At 62.4% G+C, this 16,323-nt stretch overlaps 1 protein-coding gene across 5 annotated transcripts in view; it reads right to left on the bottom strand.

Annotated features, from left to right (window-relative positions):
• Nucleotides 1–1,293: 1,293 nt before the first annotated feature.
• Nucleotides 1,294–16,323, bottom strand: part of LOC109575658 (tumor necrosis factor alpha-induced protein 2-like) — a 30,565-nt gene continuing 15,535 nt past the window's right edge. The window contains exons 1-12 of one of the 5 annotated variants that reach the window (XM_070775795.1): nt 15,064–15,134; nt 11,960–12,320; nt 10,966–11,620; nt 8,292–8,406; nt 8,033–8,155; nt 7,773–7,873; nt 7,084–7,182; nt 6,361–6,484; nt 5,396–5,518; nt 5,085–5,240; nt 4,777–4,898; nt 1,294–3,054 (exon numbers count right to left, since the gene is read on the bottom strand). In XM_070775795.1, the coding sequence (XP_070631896.1) occupies nt 2,913–3,054; nt 4,777–4,898; nt 5,085–5,240; nt 5,396–5,518; nt 6,361–6,484; nt 7,084–7,182; nt 7,773–7,873; nt 8,033–8,155; nt 8,292–8,406; nt 10,966–11,620; nt 11,960–12,305 (2,106 nt within the window). In that variant the 5' untranslated portion in view covers nt 12,306–12,320; nt 15,064–15,134 and the 3' untranslated portion in view covers nt 1,294–2,912. Of the gene's footprint in view, nt 3,055–4,776; nt 4,899–5,084; nt 5,241–5,395; nt 5,519–6,360; nt 6,485–7,083; nt 7,183–7,772; nt 7,874–8,032; nt 8,156–8,291; nt 8,407–10,965; nt 11,621–11,959; nt 12,321–12,421; nt 13,142–13,192; nt 13,319–14,960; nt 15,135–16,323 lie in introns of those variants that run through there. The other 4 variants (XM_070775796.1, XM_070775797.1, XM_070775798.1 and 1 more) reach the window with 4 other exon arrangements.

Genomic DNA, 16,323 nt, shown 5'->3' with positions numbered 1-16,323 from the left:
GTTCCTTCCGGGCCTCCCAGGGATGTGAGCCCTTCAGGGAGAGCCTGGCCCGCCCTCCCCATTGCCCCCCTGCAGGGACGGGGCGGGGTTGAAGGATCCCACCTGCGCTTGACCCATGGCCTGCCTTCCAGTTGACAGGAGTCTGGATGGGGGCCAGCGCCGGGGGCCCTCACCCACGACCTGCCCTCTGTCCCCTCTGCCCAGCGACCCACTCCTCGCCTCTGGGGCAAATCCTTCCCTTAAAGGACTTTTCCTTCCATGACCACAGTTACTGATGCAGAGCCCTTGGTGGAGGGGCCGGAGCTGGTGACCCCGCGGGACCTTAGCGGCTCTCCCCCTCCTACAGGGACAGCATGGATGGCGCCCCCCACAGCGCCAGCATCGAGTCCACCCGGCCGGCTCCCCGACCCCAGGGCCCCGCCTCTGACCGCCTCTGTTCTCCTTGGACCCTGGCCCACGCTGCTGCAGGGAGGCTGGGGGGTGCATCTCAGCACCCTCTGCATTTTGGGGCCCAAGTCCATTCTCTTTGGTTCATGAATATCTGCCTGGATCAGAAACTTTCCATCTGGTCCTCAGCTTCCATGAGCTCCCCCCTCCCCCTGCCTCCTCCTCCTGAGCTCCGCAGGGAGAACTCAGCGGAAAACCCACTGGCCATCCCCCAGCCCTGAGGCTCCAACCTGCCCAGGGCCCACACTTGGAGCTCAGCCTGGGGTGGCCTATCCCTCCCCCTCCCCTGGGTGCTCCCCAGGATCAGTGGGTCCATCCCTCCCGCATCTCATCCCAAAGGGCCTTCCCTCTGGCTCCAGCCGCTGATGTCCAGGCGTTTCCAGCTGGAGTTAGTCATGCCTCCCCCGCCCGCCCACCCCACACGCCTCCAGCTCTGTGGAATGAGTTCACCAAGGTTCCCCTTTGCCTCCCAGGGACTCTGCCCTTCTCCAAATCCTGGGCCAGGATGGGGGTGTGGAGGAGAGCTGGGGCCAGCTGTAATCACAGCTGGGCCCTTCAAGGTCAGTTCCAGGAATACGAGAGCCGGTTCCCACTGTGCCCGATGCATGGAGCTGAAATGTCGCCATCCCCCTCTTCTGTAAAGGACTGTGGGGGACGTCAGACAGGTTCGTGATCAACACCTCCAGGTGAGGAAACTGAAGGGTGGAGTCAGGGGCCTTGGCCCACAGCAGACCCTCCCAAAGGTCACGCTCACAGGTGAGAGCTGGGCAGGAGGCGCTGGGGGACAGAGTCTGCCAGACCCCAAGAGGCTGAGAAAGCCTCTCCCAAGAGAAATCACTCGACAGCCACTTTTGAAATCAGCTTTATATTAAGCTATAAAAACCAAGAATTTGTTCTTAAAAAAACATACAAAAGCACACTATCAAAAAATAATAATAACATCAAACATGCAAATGTACAAAGGCCTTCATGAACCATCTACTCGGGCCAATTTCTGGCCACAGTACCTGGAAAGAGGGGAACAAGTCCACGAGGGCCGGCTACAAACCCAGTCACAGAAGGGCGTTCCCGCAGGCACAGGCGGGGTGGGTCACGCCTGCGTCTCCACTGCCCCAGGCCCAGGAAGGTGACTGCACCTTTGCTTTCCTGGGTAGGATAAGGCACTCCACAGGGCAGGCGATGGGTGAAGGCTGTAGGCAGCAAAATAGTGTCCACCCAATAAAGATGCTCACATCCTAATCCCTGGGACTGTGACTATGTTAGTTTCCACGGCAGAGGAATTAAGGTTGTCAGCTGGAATTAATAATAAGCTGACCTTAACATCAGAAGAGGATCCTGGAGTGCCTGGGTAGGTCAAAGGTCATTGTCTGGTGGGTTAAAGGTCACCACCAGGGGCCTTAAATCAGAAGAGGGAGGTAGGAGGGGAGTGCTGAATGCAAAAAGGATTTGACTGGCCTTTCCTGGTTTTGGAAATGGAAGGGGGCCACGAGCCAAGAAATATGGGAGGCTGGCCTCTAAAAACTGGAAAAAGGAAGGACCTTCCCCACCAGAGCTTCCAGAGGAACCGCCTGGCTCAGCCCACCAGACCCACATCAGACTGCTGACCTCCAGAACTGAAAGCAAGGTCTCGTTTTAGGCTCCCAAGCTGTGGAAGTTTGTTAGCCTGGCAACAGGGAACTGACCCAGAGCCAAAGGGTCAGAGGTCAAGATGGCCCTGCCCCGACCGCAGCCTGACTTCCAGGGGAGGACCCACAGAGGCATCCCTGGGTCTGCACCTTGTCGGGGGAGGCAGACCCCGAGAAAACCCAGCAGGTCCTGGCCCTCCCAGGCCCATCCTCAGGGGACACCTGAGGGGAATCAGAGAGGGGGTTAGGGGCTCGGACACTGGCTTTGCCCCCACTTGCCCTGTCATCCCACAGGCCCTTTTCCAGTCCCCCCACGCCTTCCCCAATAAGAGCTCATCTTTCCCTTTTTCCTCCTCCACTTCTTCCTTCTGTTCTACTCAGAGGCTGAGGCCGGCTCGATGCAACCCTGCACCAGAGAAGGCAGGAGGGGTGAGGCTCGGGCCCTGGGCAGGAGCTGGGGAGGCTGGAGACCCAGCCTGAGCAGGGCAGTCCTCAGGCAGGTGTGGCAGGACCTCGCGGACAGGTGGTGATCCCGGAGCTGGGTCCCCGAGCCACACACCCTCCTCACCCCTCCTTCAGGGCGTGCAAGCTCCACTCTCATCCACAGAGCTTCCCCTCCACGGCTCCTGCCCCACAGGAGGGGTCAACACGCCATGGCTTGTCCAATTCCAGTGGCCCAGGGGCCCACACCTCGGCCAGGCCGGGGCAGAAGCAGCAGCAGAAGGCAGGACTCCCAGAGGGGCTGCGGGGCTATGACACTGGTGCCGGTCTGACGGCCTGCAGTGGAGTGGTGTCCCATGCTTGCCAGGCGCTCCTAAGGAGATCAGTACACAGGAAAAGCTAACCAACCTTTATAAGCGAAAATAGGGCCTTGGAGGGCTCGTGTGCCCCCGTGTTGATGTCCAGAATGCTCCGGATGCTCTTGGCGTCACTGGTGGACAGGTTCCCCTTGATGGCCAGGATGGCACTCAGGTGGCCCTTGCTGTCAAAGACAGGGTCCCATCAGTGCAGCCCGCTCACCAACACCCCTGCTCACACCCCTTCCCAGCACCCAAGACTCCTGGCCAGAGCCACAAGGCCCGGCAGCCAATCCCCCTACCCACGAGGGTGCCCTGATATGCTTAAAGCACTGGGCTCGGGCGGCACCGGCCTCAGTGCCTCCAGAGGGTGCCAAGCTCCTGCCCGGTCCAGCCTTTACACTGGCTATTCCTCCCAAATGCTCATCCCCAGGCCCTTGAGGTAACCAGCTCCTTCTCACCCCTTAGCACTTAGCTAACATGTCACCTCCCCGTCAAGAAGCCACCTGCCAGTACAGGAGACACGGGTTTGACCCCTGATCTGGGAAGATCCCAAATACCACCAAGCAACCAAGCCCTTGGACCACAGCTATTGAGCCTGTGCTCAAGAGCCCTCAAGCCCTCAAGCCCGCGCTCTGCAGTAAGAGGAGTCACTGCCATGAGAAGCCCGCGCTCTGCAGTAAGAGAAGTCACTGCCATGAGAAGCCCGCGCTCTGCAGTAAGAGGAGTCACTGCCATGAGAAGCCCGTGCGCTGCAACTCGAGAGCAGTCCCCTACTTGCTGCAGCTAGAGAAAAGCTCGCGCAGCAACAAAGACCAGCACAGCCAAAAGTAAACAATAAAAACTGTTTTAAAAAGTCACCTCCCCAGAGAGGATTTTCCAGCTCTAAAGTCAGCACCTCCCGCCATTCACAACCTTGGTTAAACAATCTTTAAAACTTGCAAATAGTACTCCTTCGCCGGATGACCTCATCATTGCTAACCCTCATCTGACTATCTGTCTGTCAGAAGGCCTGGTCTGTCTTGTACCTCCTCGCATCCTGGTGCCTAAACACAGCCGGGTAGCTAGTAGGAGACCACTTGATAACTGTTGGCCGGCTGGGTGGATACAAGGATCCATGAATGGATAGACGGATAGGTGGGCAGGTGGATGACTAGATGGGTGGATGGATGGATAGATCGAAGGACAGACAGATGGGTAGATGAGTGCGTGACCAGATGGCTGGATAGCTAGATGGGCGTCCAGATGGGTAAGCGGGTGCCTGTATGATGGGTAGTTGGACGGGTGAGTGTGTAAGTGGATGGGTGGCTGAACAGGTGGACTAGACCAGCCAGTGGCTGGACCAGGCTATGCGGGGACAGGCCGGCCACACCAGAGGACTCAACCCACAGAGACTGCTGCCCTGGCTCACCAGATCCTCAGGCAGTCAGGGATTGAGCCTGCACTCTAGAACAGAGGCCCCAGGACACAGGTCAAGCCTCTGAGGACCCCTAGGCTGACCGGCGGACCCCAGCTTCACTATGGACGTGCCACGGCCTCCAGCAGGTCCGTGGTCCCTCTGGTCTCGGATCCCCTTCTGAAGGAAAGTCTCAGAGGATGCATTGTGGAGTCGGATGCCTGGCTTTGCTGTCTCAGCTCTACGACTGACCAGCTGCTTTACCCTGGACACATTCCTCACACCTCCCAAGTCTCATCTGGACGACCGGGATGAAGAATGTTAGCCCTAGCAGGTGGCAGCAAGGACCGAGTGAACAGCTGCTGTAAAGATCTGGGCACAGTGGCCAGTATCTATCTGCACTCTGCCCACCCTCAGGGACTCACTCTGGCCGCCCCTCCAGGCTCTGACTGCAGCGGGGAACCACAGGGCCACGCTGCCTTCCCTGGGTGCTGGAGGTCCCGGTTCTCACCTGAAGTCAGGGTACAAGGTGGAGTAAGTGGCCACCTCAATCTTGATGGCACTGGGGTCTTGCAGGCGAATGATCTCCGCAAGCGTGGGGAGGGCGTCGTGTAGCCAGGTGGCCCGGGAGCCCTGCAGGCACAGGCTTGTTGAGAGAGGCTGGCCCTGCCCAGAAGCGCGCCCAGGGGCCCAGAGAGGCTCAGGTCGGACCTGATCAGGTTTGGAGAGGCCCAGAGAGGCTGTCCTAGCCCGTGAAGAGCTTGGAGCAGGAGAACAGCCTACCGCTGTGGGAGGTTGAGGGGGTGGGCGGGGGCTTACACTCTGGGTGCAGAACTGCTGGATGAGCTGGGCGTTGGCCTGGACGTGCCCCGCCAGCTGCTGCTGCTGCTCTGCCGTCTTGAGGACCAGGCGCCGCTTGCAGAGGCGGGCGATGTACTCCTTCACCAGGTGCAGGTGGACCGCCTCCAGGAGCTCCTGGGTGGGTGAGTGCGCAGGGCCATGGGAACCCACCACCTCCCTGAAGGCCAGGGTCCAGGGAGGGGCAGTGGCCAGAGCAAAAAGCACATCTGGGTGTGCGCACACACACGTCTGCCTGCGTGTCCCCCGCCGGCAGCCCAGTACCCCCTCACCTCCCGGAAGCAGTCCTGCAGCTCTGAGAACTCAGGCATCCTCTCGGCCACGGCGGAGACAATTTCCTCCAGGGTTTGCTGGGGGGCAGCCCAGCGGGTCTGCGTGAACCTCTTGAACAGCGGCTGCGAGAGAGGGTCAGGCTGTGTGGCCACACCCGGCAGAGGACAGGCCAGCCCAGTAGACACGCACGCACAGACACGCACAGACACACACGGGGCCGGGACAGGGGTCGGGTTATATTAAAGACTTCCCGGGCGCTCCAGCAGGAAGTGGAGGCCGGGTCTGGGTCCCCTTCTCCAAGGCCGACCAGCCAGGACTGCCATCTGCCTGCCCTGAGGCCTTCTCCAGCATCTCCCTCCTTAGATAAATAAATTCCTGACTAAACAAAGCCCTGTGCTTGGCTGGGCCTATGATGATGATGGCCCTGCCGAGTCATCCAGGGTCACCGCCTGGCCACCCGCAGCCGTGGGCACTGGGGTCAAGGGGGGGTCCCCCAGGGGGCAGGCAGGGAGTGCCCCCCCTCCTCCCCTAGGACCCCCGCCTCCTCCTGCGGTACAGGCACCAAGGGTTTCTGGGGATGCCCTGGGCCCCGCAGATGTGGCGGGAGCCACCAGAGGCTCTGAGCCTCCTGGCTGGGAGGCAGGGTCAGGCAGGAGGGCCTGGGGGCAAACTTGAAGACTAGGTGGAGTCCCAACAGGGAGGGGCGCTGAGGCTTCTCTTCCGCACCCCAGGGCCCTAAGCGGCCCTCTGAGGCCAAGCCCGAGGCTGAAGCGGGGGTGATGTCAAGGGCGGATCACGGCCCCATCACGGGGCCAGCAGCCTCCCTGCAGCTGCCCCGTGCCGCGCCTTCCTCGAGCCAGGTCTTCGTTTCTGTCGCCGACCCCCCCACCCCACCGTCCAAGGCCCTCCCGCAGCCCCCCCAGCACTAGACTCAGCACTGCCAGGGGGCAGGAGGCTGGACTACCTTCAGGTCCCCAAACAGGCTCTGGAGCAGGGTATCAAAGCCATGGCTCTTGAGCTCATTCAGGGGCCTCAGCAGGGAGCTCCGGAGGTCTGGCGGTGTCTGCCACTGCTGCTCCAGGGACGTCCTGGAAACACAGGAGGCAGGGAGGTCACGCCAGCCCCAGCCCCGCCCGGCCTGCAGCCCTAAACCCAGAGAGCCCAGGAGCCCCAGGCGAATCTCCCTAAACCATCGCTCTAGAACCCTCCCTGGCTCCCCAGGCCCGGTGGGAGCAAGACCAAGACACTCCATCCAGGCTCCCTAGGCGGGACCCAGCCTTCCCACCTAACACCCACCTAACACCACATCCTGTTCTAACTGAGGACAAGTGGCTCAGCCTCTCCATAGCTCAGGGTGCTCATGGATCAGTGGACACAGTCACTGTATCTACTTAACGAGGTTGCTAACAGGATAAATGAAGCCCTGCGCGTGAGCGCCTGACCCACCGGCACTAGACAAATGTTCGCTGTTGCCACTGTAAGCCTGGGTATTTCCTTTCCACCCTGTTCATTTTAATTCAACATCTCTGCTTAGGCTGCTCCTCCTCCCTCCCCCATCCCAGGCACCTCCCCCCCCACCCCCCCACCCCCGCCTCTCTGCACCCCCACCCCCTGCCGGCTTCCCGGCCCCCCCCACCAACACAGGCAGGCAGCCGCAGTGACTCCCCCCACTGCCCAGCGCCCTTACCGGAAAGGGAGGCAGTTGTTGATGTTAGCGATGACATTGGCCCTGTAATTGCGCAGCTGTCTGCATCGCTCCAGAAATCCATCAAAGGCGCGCTGGTAGCTGGTGAAAGGGAAAGAGCACACGTAGGAGCAGCACAAACACTGGGGCAATGGCAGCCTCGGTGGCTGCCTGATCACCCTCCTGCTCCACATGTGGGCCGGACGCAGCAGGCATTCCGGAACTGGCTTCACACGCTCAGCGCTCAGCCAGGCGGGGCCAGGGCCCCTGCAGAGCTGCTGGAGAGGATGCGGCAGAGCCCCCAGGCCCCTCTAGAGCTGCAGGCAGAGGCAGGGAGGCTGGCAGCCATAACTCTGGGGTCACAGACCCGGGTCATCACCTGAAGGGGAGGCCAGGGCCTCAGTCCCTCGGGGGGCATCTTTGCAGTCGGAGGCTGCTCTTCCAGGGGATTTGCTGAGCAAGGTGGGGGCGGGGTGGTCAGATGACCTGAGGCTCTCAGCGCCCAGTTTGGTGGTGCAGGGGGACAAGGACTCCTGCTCATAATAACAGACACCCTAGGGGCAGGGAGGGGGCGCTGGTCTAGCTAAGATCCCCACCTGGGGCCCAAGGGAGGGATTGGGGCTCTGAGAGAGGTGGTGGCAAGGACTCCTCAGCCCCCAGCCCCGCTCCAGGCATGTATGCCCATCACCCACCTCCTGAGGAACCTGGCCAGCTCTTCCAACAGCAAGGGCTTTATCTGCGCGCCCAGGTCCAAGGTGATGCTCTCGGCCTTGGCCTGGCCCTGGGAGATGATCTGCAGGGGTCAGGGGTGAAACTGAGCAGAAGCCTGCCTGCTCTAGGGCTGGGGCAGGGGTGGGCGTGGGTAAGACATGGTGCAAGGGGGTGTGTGCTCAGTGGCGGGCCCGTCTGCCCACAGGGACGAGGCCGGTGCAGGCGGCACAGTGGGTGCTACCTGGATGATGTCGATGGCCAGCTCACTGTGGCAGTGACCGTCCAGCCTCTGCGGGGCCTCATCGTTGGTCCAGCGGTTTGACTCCAGCTCCAGAGCTCGGGCCGTCAGCTCCCTCACGCTGGCCTGGAGGGGAGGAGGGGCCCGCTCAGGGTAGGGCGAAGCCCACGGGGGCATCCCTGCCAGGCTCCCTGCCCGCGCCCCCCGCTCCTCTTCCTTCCCACCCCGCCTCAGCCCCGCCTGGCACTGGCCCTGGACTCACCACCTCGTTGGAGAGGAACGTGGCCTCCAGCAGCCGGATCTGGGTTGGGGGCAGGAGGGTCCCCAGTCTGACTCCCTGCAGCTCGGGCGCCAGCTTGGGGCTGTTGAGGATGTCGCTGTGGGCAGATGGGCTGGCTTGAGGAAAACCAGCACTGTCCCCCCAACCCCAGCCCCCGCCCCAGCCAGAGCCCTGCACACAGCTCAGTCGCCTTCCCTCCTGTGCCTCCCACCCCTGCCTCTCCATCTCAGTTCAATCCAGGCCCCAAATCCCAGAATCACCCTGCCTCCGTTCACTCTCTCAGCCGCATCCACTCTTACTCCAGGTTATGCTCCCGAAACCCATCAGCCTCGAGCTACCCTGCCAGAGGCACCCCACAGCCCAGCCCCCATCTCCCGCCTGGCACACCAAAGGACCCTCCTCCCGGGCTCCCTGCCTTGCCTCCAACAGTCCCTCCTCTCCGCTAGGGCGGGAAGAACCACATTTCCGGTCTGATCGTCCTGCTCCAAGGGCTCCCACTCCCCTTCTCACCCTCTGTCTCCTTCCCTCCATCCCCCACAGTGCTCCCATTGCATCCCACCAGCCTTGCCCCGCCTCCCCCCACCCCCAGACCAGCTGTGCTGCCCTCAGAGGAGGGCCAGTCCCAAGGCATATCCACCCATCCTTGTGGCGCTTCCCTTGGGTCCCAGAGCCTCCTGGGGACTGCCCAGCCCTGGCACTTCCTCAGGGCCTTTGTCTGTCCGGAGGCTCAAGAATAGCCCTTTCTGCCTCCCGCGCCCCCCCCACCCCGGCCTGGATGTGCTGTGTCCCTTTGCTCCCCAGATTTCTGGCCACACGGGCCTCCATGGAGCCACCCTGGTCGCCCCCTCTCAGGGCTCAGCGTCCCCCTGCACTGACCCCAGGGGGCCCCAGGTGAAAGCCCCTGAGGTCACAGGGACAGGAAAGTGGAGGGGCAGAAGGGACAGGCCCAGCACTTCCTGGTGAGTCAGGACCAACAAGAAGGAACCGGTTCGGCTGGCGGGCCTCTCCGGCATCCCCTGCCCTGGCCAGCTCCCCTGCTCTCCTTGGCTCCTCACCCACCACCCCCGCCTGGTCCTTCCTTGGGCCCCTGCTGGAGGCTGAGCCACCAGCACCAACCGAGACCACTGACATCCCTGAGAGCTTCAGACATCGCTCACAGGGCCTACACCCCAGGCTTCCTGCAGGTTTTACGCTACAGGCGGGGCCAGCCCCTACCAGAAACCCCAAGCCGATCCACACTGCGGTTTAAGTCTCTCCCCACCCAGCTTGTACGAATGGCAGACATGCTTGTTGCAGTACAATAAGGGAAAAAAGAAGAAAAAAGAGGTGTTGTGCTGTTTTTTTCCTCCAGTTCTTTACCTGTTCCTGATCTGCAGTCTGTAACTAAGTTTTTATCAAAAGATTAAACCTGATTTGAGAATCACATGCTGCACCTATCGTCCCCTCAAAACATTTTGTATCTGGGGCTCAACTTCATAGCGCCCTCTCTGCAAACCACCCCTTCGAGTTTTTCTCTCCTTCTGCATTATAGAAAGAAAGTCTCAGTACAGTCCACAAAACACAACGGACCCAAACTGGACCAAAATGGCAGCAAGCAGACTGCCAGACCCAAATTACCAGGCTACTCAACGCCAGCCTGATGACTGTTTTTGAAACAGCGTGAGGAGAAGCATGCAGGATCCTTACCCCTCTGTTCATCTCCAACCCCAGACTGTGAGCCCCCAGCTATATGATCCCCTAGGTTCCTCATGGAGGCAGGGACACAGTACTGGAGGCAGGAGCCTGCTGTGTTCTTGCCTCTGTCTCCGGATTTTCTTATCCAGCTTCGGTGGGCAGAGAAAGCCAAGATACTGGCAGCAACATGCTCAGGAATGCATGGGGTCTGAGTGTATCAGGGGATGCCTGCATCTGAATACAGTTGGTACCAGGGATTCTCCACTGCAGTACCAGGTGCCTCCCAAACTGAGAGCTCCAGGCCTCGGTGGCCAGAACTCAGCTCTGCCACTGGGAGAGACCTTGCACAATGGGGATTTCCCCAACAGGCCCAATGCCCCCCATCCTGCCTGGGAGTGCTCCCTGGGCCTGCTGGGGGTATTGAACCACAGTGCTCCCAGAAGGCCTCCCAGCCCAGCCTTGGGCCCTGTAGGGCAGCTCCCTTTGCCAGGAACACCATCCCCCACTGCCTCTCCCAGCCTGTCCTCGCTTCCCCCTCGCCTGACTCCCTTACTTCTGTTAGACTGTCAGCAGCCCCAGAGCAGGGCCGCTGCCTCCTGCGGCTTGTAGAATCCTGCACCTCCTCCTCCGAGCTGGCTTCCTGGGCTGACCCAGGCCAGGCCAGGGCCCCTGCTCCTGGCCACAGCCCTTCCTGACTCTGGATCACAGGCGGCTTCACCCCCTAACCCAGACTGGAAACTCAGGAATGAAAGATGAGGTCCTTGCCCCCATTCTCTGTGCCTCAGGTTCCACAACTGTGGGATGCCGCTGAGGCTGGAGAGACTAAGGATTCCCAGGGCAAAGCAGGCCCAGCGGAGGCCCTGTCCCTTTGATTCCAGCCCCCCCTGGGCCGTTCTCCCAGGGGACTCCCTGCACGTGGTGACACCCAGGCCCTGCCCGCCCAGGGAACCCCAGCCCGGCGGCACCCCGCACCCAAGCTCACTTGGGGTAGAGGTTCTGCACCCATAACAGCAGCATGTAGGTATCTCGCTGGCACAGCTCAAACTGCGTCAGGGCCGACAGCTGGGACGCGAATTCCGCGTGGTAGCTCTCGGCGTAGGCGGCCACCACGCGGATGTCTGCGGGGAAGAGCGGCTTGAGGCGCTCCACCACGGCCTCCAGGTCCTCCTTCATGGTGCGGCCCATGTGCAGGAAGGTGCGCTCGGCCTCCGTGCGGCCCTCGGCGTCCGCGGCCGGCCGCCGGCTCAGGCGCTCCGCGGCCGCCTGCGCCACGCCGTCCCGCCACAGCTGCAGCCAGCCCCGGGGCCGCGTGGCCGCCAGCCCCGGGCACCCCGGAGCCCCCGCCGCCGCCGCCGCCGCCGCCGCCGCCGCCGCGTGGTCCTGGCGCTCCTGCTCGGCCAGCACGGCCAGCGCCTGGCGCAGCCGCTCGGGCTCCGCTTCCAGCGGCCGGCGCAGCTGCCCTAGCACCTGGTCGCGCAGCAACGCGTACAGCGCCTCCACCTTGCTCTGGCGCCGCACCAGCTCCTCCTCGCTCGCGCGACCCGCCGCCGCGGCCTCCTGCAGCTCCAGCTCCAGCGCCAGCAGAGGCCGCGCCGCCTCCAGCCGCCCGCGCTCCAGGTCGGCCTTGAGCTCCTCCACTGCGGCCAGAACGCGGCGTTAGCGCAGCCCGGGGTTCTGAGACCCGCCCTCGGCCAGGACGCGGCATTAGTGTGGCCTGGGGTTCTGAGACCCGCCCAGTTCACCTCCCAGGGGCCAAGACTCCCCAAATCATGCGGGGTGTCCCAGCCCGGGCAGGGCATACCAGGCTCAGATCCTGAGATCGGGGGCAGCAGGTGAAAGCAGGGAGGGGAGGCCCTTCGACGCCCTTAAACACCCACATGCCCTGCCCACTCTGTCCCAGCTGAGCGGGGCATCCACTCCAATGAGCCCCCATCCTGCCCAGACCCTGCCCGCCTGGGGAGGGGGCTGCCGCCTACCTGTGGGCAGCTGGGCAGGCGGCCGCGGACTGGATTCAGACTCGCCCTCAGTCTCTGATAAGCTGGGCTGACCCTTCTTCTTCCTCCCTTTGGTGAAGACGCTGATCATGGTGGCCAGGCCTTTCGACTTTTTCTTCTTCTTGCCGGCCTCTTCTTCGTCCCTGTCTGTGGCCACCTCGGCCTCCAGGGATGGCACTAGGTCCTCGGAGGAGGCCTCCGACATGGAGGCCTCAGACTCTGCCTCTGAGGTAGAGGGCAACTTCTGGGCGCTTCTGGGGAAGTCAGGGGCCCCGGACACAGGCTGCTGGCCTGGGAGTCCTTGGAAGAAGGTCAGCATCTTCAGCATCACCCCGACTCTGGCCTGCAGGTTGACAAGCGGAGGGAATGAGAGGGTCAGTGGTCGTGGGGGACTGGCCCCTGGCTCCCCAGCCCAAGCATGCAGCCAGGTTGATCTGTTTTCACCTGTGTGACCGCCAGGGCTCTGGCTGTCTCCTGGCCCAGATGGATACCAGCAACTTAACTTTCCCCCTGGAGACCACTTCCGCAGAACTCGCAGGCCCTCCCAGAATCTCCAGACAGAAGGAGACTTCATTTTGGCAAATCCTTCCTTGTCAGCCCATCCTCTGGGCAGGGAGGGGGACCACAGGCTCGCTGGGGACCCTGGGGGAGTGGGCAGAGCTCGGCTTCTGGCCCAATGCACAAAGCGAGAACCGAGGTCCAGAACAGTCAGAGGGCACAAGAGGCTGGGCTGAGGCAGGAATCCGGCCCCAGCCCCATCCTCCGTTCTGCTCTGTTCTCTTGACTCATGTGGCTTGGGGTCCCAGGGGAACGTAGTGAGCAGAAACAGGGCTGCTCCCACTGGGACCACGAGGCAGGCAGGGCCAGACCCCTATTATGACCTTGGGGGGCTCAGGTCTACAGAAACCACAGTGCCCCCTCAAGCCCTTTCCCAGGTCGGAGGGACAAGCAGCCCAAGGAGGCACAGGCCTGTCTGAGGTCACACAGCAGCTCAGACAGGAAACTCGAGCTTCCCAGCTCCACCTCACCCTGCCTGCTCCCCAAATGGGGTGACGTAACCACCACAGAAGCTTCCATTTCCTGGGCCCTTCCTGAGTGCCCGTCCCATCACTTCCGCACTGCCTTCCAGGAGGGGTGTTATTTTTCTCATCTCACGTAACTAGCTCAGAGAGGCTTAAAATGCCCCCATGGTCAACAACTTGGAACTCAGCTCACCAGGCACTGGGCTTCCCCACCATCCAGAGAGGCAGCACCTTCCCCAGCGCCTTGACCATGGGGTGAGCCAGGCCAGGACCGGTGGAGGGGAACACGGCTGACCTGAAAGGAGGCAGCGGGGCAGGGCTGGGAAAGGGGAGCAGAGGGGAACGGGCCTCCTTGGTAACTTGAGTGAGCCGTAACAGGGCCTGCCCCACCACCCAAGAGTAAATACACCAAGTCGTGACTCACACAGCACGACTTCAACTCGCCCCTGCGGCAGCCCTGCAAGGCAGACAGGGTGATCCACCCCTGCAGAAAGGGAAACTGAGGCGGCAGGAGGTGGGGAGGTGGGATTAGGCCCGTCAGATTTTCCACATCCCCTGCTGCCTTCCCAGCAGCCCAGCCACCTTCGCGCATCCTCCCAGGAATGCTTCCCAAAGCCCCGAGCTTGACCAGAGCCACTCAGTGGCCAGGAAGCCGGGCTTTCTCCCCTCCCACAGCCTCACCAGATACCGGGGGCAGAGTCCTACACTGCTGGGTCTCAGCTGCCAGCCGGTGCCATTTGGACTGCGAGTTCCCCTCCAGAACCAAGCTGAGGGTCCTCCGGGGAGCCCCAAAGCCAGGGTCCCCAGGTGCAAGGCCACTGGGCACTTCTGCCCTGCCCATCCCTTCCCCCAGCATCCCTCCCAATCCATCTCGCTTTCATGCCAGACACCCGCAGGAGCTGGTCCAGCTGGTTGGCAAGGGCCGCTCAGCCTCACCCTGGGCCCAGGCCCCACCTCTCCCCGCACACCTTCCCCTCCGCTGCCACAGGAGGGGGAGGGCCCTCCTGAGTGGCTGCGGACCACCTTCCTCACCTCTGCCCTCAATGCCCCGCCTCCTCCATCCCCCACGTATGAGGCTCCCGCCAGACTCCAGACCTGGTTCCTGCAGGTCCCAGCACGGCATAGCCGCCTCCTCCTCGCCTCTGGGGCACAAAATCTCCTCCCCAGCCAAGGTCCGCAGCAGCCCCTTTGGCCCCCACCCAGGCCTTCACTCTGAGGCCGCTGGTGCAGCAGAAAGAGAGACCATTGTGGGCTTGGCTGTACCATCCGCTAGGGTGTAGACCAGACCCCACCCTGCCTTCATAGACCTCAGTCTTCCCATCTGTGCAATGGGGAGGAGAACCCCACCTCACAGTGCTGCTGAAAGCAGGATGTGAGGGAAGCTGACGGGCCGAATCCCACCCCACCAGGCCTCAGTAAGGGTCTGAGTCTTGTGTCCCAGTGTCTATCAGGCTAACCCTGGTGGCCGGACACAACAGAAAAGGGCAGGAGAGGCATTCCTTTCAGCCGAGGCCGGTGGCTGGGCACACTCGGACAGGAAGGGGTATGCTCCGAATCACACCGTGTGGCCACAGCCTGGGGTACCTCCCTGGTCCGCCCAGCTCCCCCAGTTTCTATGCGGGCACACACACTCTCACTCTCCTCGCCCGGGTCAGGGCTGAGGTCCACGCCAGCCCCCCTGGTCCTTGAACATGAAGACATTCAAGCTCAGGCAGGTGAAGTGACTCGGCCTCTGTTATACAGCCAGCCGCCCCCCACCCCGCCCTGGGCCACTCCCGCCCCTCCTACTGCAAAGGAAGGGACACTAGGGCCCCTTCCCACAGCCCCTCCTCCCGGGTGCATCTAACCCGACCCTGACGCAGCAGCTCAGCCATAGGGCTTCAGTTTCCCTAGAAGGGGGACTGCGGAAGACCTGGGGTTCTCCGCGCGGGGCACCCTCCATCGCGCCAGCCGCTCCCTACCGGGATCCGGCCGGAGAGGCGGGTCTCGTCGGGGCGGGTGGGCGGCCGCGTGGAGAGTTTGGAGACGGAAGCACCGGACGCACCGCGAGCGCAGGTCACTTACTGTGTCCGGGCCGAGCCTGTCGCCGCAGAGCCGGGCGCCGCCTGAAATAGACGCAGGCTCCACCCCCGTCGGGCCGGCCCTCCCCGCCCGCCGCCCCCGCGGAAAACCCCCGGGCGGAGGCCAAAGCCGAGAGAGTGTGCTGCCCGGGTCCCCGCGTCCGGTGCCGCGCGCGCGCACCCCCTGATCGAGGCGAAGACTGCCAAGCTGGGGTGTCCAGGAAGGGACTCTCTCCCACCAGCCTGGGCGGGGTGTCGGGGCTGGCTGTTGCCAGGCCTGAGTGGGACCCCAGACCCGCACCCCCCAGCGGACAAGATGGGTTTGGTGCTGACCCATTGTCCGACAACAGCTTCTGATTGGCTGACTGGAAGGGGCCCTGCACTCAGGACCACTTTCCCAGCGTCACAGAGCCAGCACCTCGGGCAGCTCAGAGGACCTCCTAGCAACCCAGCTCACCCCTAACTGTGGGGAGTCCCCTTCCTCCCGCGAGGTGCTGGGGACTGTCCCACCTAACTCTGAGGCTGACCTCAGAGAATCACCCCTTCGGGAGAGAGTGTTCCCACCCTGGGGGTCACTGTGTCCACACACATCCCTGGGGAGGTGGCCCCCATGGAAGAGGCTCCCTAAGGCACCGGGTGCTGGTCAGCCTTTGCCAGAGTACCCGTGCTGGTGCCTGGCATACACTCTCATCACCCAGCCTTCCTTAAAAAGGGGAAATGGCTCACAAAAGTGAGTGACTTGCCCGAGGTCACACAGGCAGTAAATGGGGGTCCGAACCCACACCCAGGCCTGCAGGACTCCCACTGAAGCGCTTTCCCTTTCTGGGACCCAAGCTGGGTCAGGCCAGGTTCCTAAAGGCACCAGGTGGGGATCCCAACAGCTCAGGCTTGAGTCTCACTTAGCCTGGCTTTGTCCTCATTCAACGCAACGCATCCTTGAGCAGGTCACATTGCTTTCTGGGCCTCAGTTTCCCATCTGAGGCCTGTTTCTCTGGGTCAGTCAAGGGGCCGGAGGGGAGCTGGGGAAGAGGACCTCTTCCCTGTTTCACATCCTAGAAATTCCTGCCCTCTGAAAAGGACCTTGCAGCTCAGGAATTTCCCGTCTGGGCACCGGCTTCCTTGTTGCTCCTTAATAGAGCTTCTGCTCCTCCCTCCCTTTTGTGTGCCCCCCTTCCCCCTCCCCTCTTGTTCCCTGCTCCCCCTGGAAACTGGGCACAAAGCTCTGCAGCCTGGGAGGCACAGCCAAGTGGGCAAGGCAGCGGGG

The sequence above is a fragment of the Bos indicus genome, chromosome 21 (genome assembly GCF_029378745.1).
Source record: "Bos indicus isolate NIAB-ARS_2022 breed Sahiwal x Tharparkar chromosome 21, NIAB-ARS_B.indTharparkar_mat_pri_1.0, whole genome shotgun sequence".
NCBI classification, from domain to species: domain Eukaryota; kingdom Metazoa; phylum Chordata; class Mammalia; order Artiodactyla; family Bovidae; genus Bos; species Bos indicus.
Note: the sequence above shows the minus strand (reverse complement) of the source record. Positions and strands in the feature narration are given on the sequence as shown.